This window comes from Echinops telfairi, unplaced genomic scaffold, assembly GCF_000313985.2.
Source record: "Echinops telfairi isolate 266 unplaced genomic scaffold, ASM31398v2 ScPeMD7_70;HRSCAF=299, whole genome shotgun sequence".
In the NCBI taxonomy this organism is placed as follows: domain Eukaryota; kingdom Metazoa; phylum Chordata; class Mammalia; order Afrosoricida; family Tenrecidae; genus Echinops; species Echinops telfairi.
In genome coordinates, this window is record NW_022103968.1 from 41436787 (window position 1) to 41443360 (window position 6574).

Genomic DNA, 6574 nt, shown 5'->3' on the forward strand with positions numbered 1-6574 from the left:
ATGATGGTGGAAATGCTGATTTATATCAATCCTTCCCTAGGAAATGAGAGTATGAGGTTGTCCAACTGGTTTTCTCACTTACCACAAAAACAAACCAACCAACAACTATCCCCCAAACAACCACACTCAATACCATTAAGTCAATTCTGATGCAGAACGACCTGCAGAGTTAAACTACTCTCGGGGCTTCCCAGACTGTAACTCTTTACAGGAGTAGAAAGTCTCATCTTTCTCCTGCACATCAGATAGTGGATTTGAACTGCTGACTTTTGGGGTTAACATCCCAATAGTAACCACTACACCGCAATTCCAGGAAGGATTCCCTGCTGTCTGTTTTCAAAATCAACCCTGGAATGTGAACCTAAATGAAGGTAAAGTAAGTGGTAGAAGGAATATTCTCAAGATGGAAGAATAACTCTGAGTTTTATGTGATGATGAGAGAAGGGGTTTGGTGCAGGTATATGAGGGGAGTTCCTAAATTTGGTAGAAATTTCCCATGATTTCTCAATTCCATTTTTCCTACAAACTTTTGAAGTCCCATATATTTTATTTGATTTGACTTAGGAAGGGACAACATGCTAGAAAAACATGTTGAAATATTCCCAGCAAAGATCACCATTTTCTTCAGGAAAAAAAAAATCACACACCAAACAACTAAAATGAAGGTGCTTTCCATGGGGTGAGGGCAGGGGAAATCTTTCCTTCTGTAGTGCTTTAGGTAGGTAGGGGAAAGGCTTCTATTTAAAAGCATAGAAAGACACACACCCCCACACCACCAAAAAAAATCCAAATCCAATATGATCATGGATTTTCTGAACCACTCAGCGCCCTCCTTGCTCATAGGCCAGTCAATAGCTTTGGTCATCCTGATCGATATATTGACCTGATGTTTTTCTATGCATAAGATTCAAATCTTAATGTTTCGATTTCATTACTGAAAGCACATAGATCATCTCACACGGAGCCACAGTATCATATGGCTTTTGTAATTCACCTTTGCCTTTTGTAATTCACCTCTTCTTGGATGTTTGTGAGTAGCCATGGTGATTATGTGTTGGTCTGTGGCCCTCAAGGTCAGCAGTTCAAAATCACTGGCCCACTCTATCGGAGAAAGATGGGGCTTTCTACTCTCATAATGACTTAGAGTCTCAGAAACTCACAGGGGCAGTTATACCCTGTCCAATATGTTCGTTAGGAGTCAGAATTGACTCAAGGCAGGGAGTTTGGTTTTTGAGTTTGTGTGGTTGTACAGACGAGTGAAGTAGAACAGCTCTGGTTCTCTCTCTCTCTTTAGATGGGCTATGGCAAAGCTGGCCAGAATGCACGGGGGCTCCTCACGAAGCTGTACAGCCGTGCCTTCATCATGGCAGAACCGGATGGCTCAAATCGAATTGTATTTGTCAGCATTGAAATAGGCATGGTATCTCAAAGACTCCGGCTGGAGGTAAGTGATTGCAGGAAGCCAGTTGAATGGTTTCAAAGGAAACTCTACAGGTGAATGCAGTGGGAAGTAACATGTGTGGCTTCTCATCCCATGAGTCTCTACTACTTTTAGCACCCTAAGTTCTTGGCAGTGCAACATGCAATTAGATGAGGCCAATGACCGCAGAATTTTATTCTAATTTATCAAGCTCAACGCTTGCTTTCAATTAGACTGATGATTCATCATTATTCATGCTGATCCCCACCACGCCCAGAATGCTTATATTCCAGATGAACTTTATATAAATTCTCTCACTTAACTCTCTCTGTTAATTGTATTTTTTTTTTAAACTTTCGATTGTGGTTTAGGTGAAAGTTTACAGAGCAAATTAGCTTTCCATTCAATAATTTATACATCTTTTGTGTTTGTTTCATGACATTGATTACTCTCTCCACAATGCCACAGCACTCCTTATTCCCTGTGTTCCCCACTACCACTCAGTCTTCTTTTTATACCCCTTCCTGCCTTCTGTCTTTTGTTTCTGCTTCAAGGGTGCACTCTTGCTTTTGTATGGTTGGTCGTTCTAATGAGTACGTTTTCTCTGGTAATATTGTTCACTTTGTAAGCCTGTCTATTGATGGGGTGAGGTTAGCTCCAGGCTGGAAGGGTGTCTAAGGGTTATAGTCTCAGGAGCTCCACCCATTGCAGACACTGGAGAGTGCCAAAGAATTTCTCCATCACTTGGCCATCAGCCTGTTGTGCTTTGGTAGCTTGAATATTGCTCTGATGCTGGGAGCTATGCCACTGGTATTTCAAATGTCAATTGGGTAATGCACACGCCAGCTTTCATCATAGTTGGAAGGGACTGGATGGGAACTACCAACAATTCATCTTGAATTCTTCCCCTCAGCTTCTTAGACAATTGACAAAAGTAGTTGACTACTTGGGGTTAGATGGGGTAAAGCCTGTAGGGGCAGGTTTTTTGGTAGGACCTTTATTTGCTGATGGGGCCTGATCCCAAAGAGAAGAAACTGGCAACAAACATCTACCAATAATCAGAACTTTGCATGTACAAAGTATATAGGAAAGTTGGAAGTACAAAGACCCAGAGGAGAATTAAACACTGAAATAAAGTTGGCCATGAGTTGGTAATTGCTGGAGCATATGGTAATGGACACAGGGCAATTCATGATCCTATTTTCATTGCTCGTGTTTGAATTTTTCCACAATGAGAGTTTAAAGGGAATGAAACATCAACTTTCTTAAATTTTACTTAAATCTTAAATTGTAGAGTATGGCAGATGTTTCTATGGTTTTCTCAAAAGTAAATTTGCATAAACTCTGTTTGGAAAGTTGAATTTCATGGAGGGTTCTTGCTTGACACAGACCCAGTGTAAGGTACAGTGAAAAGAGAAAGAGAGAGAGAGAGAGAGAGAGAGAGAGAAGAAAAAGAGAGAAAGGAGAAAAGAGGAATCAAAGTGGAGTGGTGAGTTAAGAAGTAGAATAATAGAATGATAGACACAGATTTCCAGGTCTATCTATCCAAGCCAAATCCTAGGATATAATCCAACGTAGCCCCGATGGCTTAGTGGATTGTGAATTGGGCTGCAAGCCAGGTGGCCAGTAGTTTGAAATCACCAACTGCTCCATGGGAAAGGAGGAGGCTTTCTACTCTTGTAAAAAATTATAATCTTGGAAACCTACAGAGGCAGTTCTATCCTACCCTATCCGGTTGCTATAAGTCAACATTGACTTGATGGCAGTGAGTTTAGGATATGACCCCGTTGTATTTTCTGAATAGGATCTGATCACTAGAAGAGAGGATGTTCTACTAATTTCATGTGTATTAACTGAGAAAGAGGAGTCTAGGGCAGGCTGGATTAAGGTGTGTGAGGGCCTTAAACACAGATAATCTGTGGTGTCCCTCTTTTGCTTACTCAGACATTTGAATGTGATATATAATACATATATGTGTATATGTATGTTAGCTCTTTATGATATTATTTCTTTTAAAATGTGACTATAATATTAACATTTGAACTCAAGAGTGGTTGATGCCATTTTAGTGGAATGAAATGAACTAGATTATAAAACTTCTAGTGCATGCACGGTGCAGATGTTTTTACTATATTCCACATTTTGTACTAAACAGATAGTCCATATAGTCTACAAAAAGGAAGATGAATCCATGAGGTTACTTGTTTCAACAATCAATATAACGTTCTGTTGATCTCCTACAATGAAAATTGATTTTCTGTTTAGAAAATGATGATGGCAACATATGTACAAATGTGCTTGATGCAATTGATGTATGGATTGCCATCGGAGCTGTAAGAGCCCCCAATAAAATTATTTTAAAAATTTTGCCTTAAGTGGCTCACAGTTCAGTTTTGATGCTTATTTCATGATAAATGCTAAAATTATAAGTGAACAAGTGAGCAATATCAAGCACCATGTCCCATGCAACAGACAATTAAAAAAACTCATTTGCTACTAAATTGAAACTTTTCATGTTTGAGAAATATTAATTCTTTCCAGCCTTCTGTGCCATTTGCTATGTCTGTGCTATATTAAATTATTAGTTATTCTTGTACTGTGGGAGAAAGACAGGGCTCTCTACTCCTGTAAAGAGTTCCGGTCTTAGAGACCCACAGAGGCAGTTCTACCCAGTCCTCCGGGTCACTGTGAGTTGGCATGGGCTCTATGGCAGTGAGACAAAAACAAACAAGTGAATAAATGTTAGTAATATTAATTGTATGTAAGATTGTGTCTGCATGCATGCAGAACATATTTTAAAGTTAAAGTTCTAAGTACTATTGTTTATAAAATTTAGGACAGAGTTCTGTACATAAATGTTCTATAGTTAAAAAAGTAACTTGGTTGAATTCATCGCAATTGGTTGACTTATCTGGACTTCCTTGCTTTGAGGCTTCATCTGGGATTGAAGGTCCTATTGCTGGTTTACCAGAAGGTGCCCAAGAGCAGACCCTTATGCTTGCATTATGGCAAAGAGCATTATTGCCCGCCTTGGCTGGAGTTGCTGGTTCAGCAGACATGAATGTACAAATTAGTTCTCTCAAAATGTACCAGAGATCTGTTATCTATTGATATACTTTGTCCTTGTTCTCTAAACCAGTGTGCAATAGATGGTGTTGCTTTGCCAATAGCCAGGATTCACAGGTCCAAGAACCAAGGGGGTGAGAAAGGGGATGACACCACTCAGTGTTACTCTTAGTGACCCACCGGAAACATCTTTGCTTCCTATCTCTGTAACCATATCCTCTTTGGGTCAGGAGGTCTTAGTTTCAAAGGGAAGACTACACCTATCTGGAGACACAGCACTGATTCCATTGAACTGGAAGTTAAGTGACTCCTCGCCTTTTGGGGCTCCTCAAGCCTCTGGATTGACAGACAAAGAAGGGTGTTACTGTGCTGAGTGGTATAATTGATTCTGGTGATCAAGTGGAAATTGGATTGGTATTACACAGTGGAAGAAAAGAAAACACTATCTGGAATCCAGGTGATTCATTAGGATGTCTTTTAGTCTTGCCGTGCCCTGTGATTAGCCAATGGTAAACCACAGCAATCCAATTCTGACATGGCTACTAATGGCTCTGACCTTTCAGGAATGAAGTTTTGGGTCACCCCTTCAGCCAAAGAACCATAACCAGCTGATGCACTTGCTGAGGGTCAAGGGCATACTGAATTGGTGGTGGAAGAAGGTTGTCTTAAATACCACTTACAGCCATGGGATCAGTTGCAGAAATGAGGATGGTACTTGTTATGAGTATTTTCTCCTTGTACATATGCATCCAATATTTTCACTCTGTTCACTTATAAAAGATGTAAATGGGGTGTGCTTTCAGTTATATCTGTGTTATTGGTATCATTTTAGGTACAAGTCTGACTTTAGTAGTATATTTTTTTGGAGATTAAATGGGCATGGGTGCCAAAGATCCCTGGTGGTGTAGTGGTTTATGCAATAGGCTGCTAGTCACAAGGTCAGTAGTCTAAAACAACCAGGCACTTCAAAGAAAAAAGATGAGACTCTCTACTCCTATAAAGATTTACAGTCTCAGAAACCCATAGGGCCAGTTCCACTTTGTCCTATAGAGTCATTAGGAATCAACAGGGACTCAATGGCAGTGAATTTGGTTTTTGAGTTCCGTACAGGTGTCAACCGGATAAGGGATGGACTGTGATAGTTAGGTTTTGTGTCCACTTGGCTAGAAGTCTTAGTGGTTTGGCCTGGTCATCTCCCATGATGTGACCTAATATAATATAATCAACTCCACGGTAGGATCTGCTGTGAGCAGCCAAGCAATTGTGGGAGGATTGGACTGGAATGTAACCCCTTCACAGAGGTCACCGTTCTGATGCAATTGAAAGGAAATTTTCTGAGGGGTGGGGCCTAATTCCTATGTACTTGGACGCTGCGGGGAAGCCTACTTGCTTTTTCACTCAGTCTGGATCTTGCACCTGGTTCATCGACGACAGTTGTTTGGACTTGAGCCAACTGTCTGCAATACTGCCTGCTGTTTCTGTGAGCCATCTCTGGCTTACCATCTGCCTTGCAGACCTTGGATGCATTGACCTTTTCAGTCACAAGTTTGACACATTCACTTTGGATTCAGCTGCCTCTGCAGCCTGTGGTGTGCCTGCTGATCCTAATTAATCAGTCCTTAAAGCTTCAAGAGTCAAGCCAATGAACAACTGGCCCATGGACTTGACATCTCATGGGATTTACCCAGTTCTACAACCATGTGAGCCATTTTCCTGATACAAGTTTCTGTCACTGATTTTGTTTCTCCAGCTAATCCAGATGAACACACGCAGCAACCACTCACACTGTGTCTATTTGCATCTTGCATGAACGTAGCAAGATTAAGAATTGTTTATTAGAACTAAATCAAACCCAGCCAATTCTGACTTACTGCACCTTCGGCAGGGCTCTGGAGACTGTAAATCTGTCTGGAGCAGTCTCATCTATCTCCCTTGAAGTAGCTGATGGGTTTGAACCACTGGCTTTGTGGTTAACAGCCCCACATCTAACCCACAGTTCCACTAGGGCTCCTTATTAATGAAAAAGAAATAGTATATTCCCCAAAGACCTCCAGATAACAACAAACTTTGAGGCAGGCTGTTATCTCC

At 40.9% G+C, this 6574-nt stretch overlaps 1 protein-coding gene across 1 annotated transcript in view; it reads left to right on the forward strand.

The window, feature by feature from the left end:
• The window catches only part of ASAH2 (N-acylsphingosine amidohydrolase 2), a 115893-nt gene that overhangs the window by 43777 nt on the left and 65542 nt on the right, over window positions 1-6574 (forward strand). The window contains exon 7 of the mRNA XM_004701366.2: window positions 1295-1444. Coding sequence (XP_004701423.1) covers window positions 1295-1444 — 150 coding nt within the window. The remainder of the gene's footprint in view (window positions 1-1294; window positions 1445-6574) is intronic.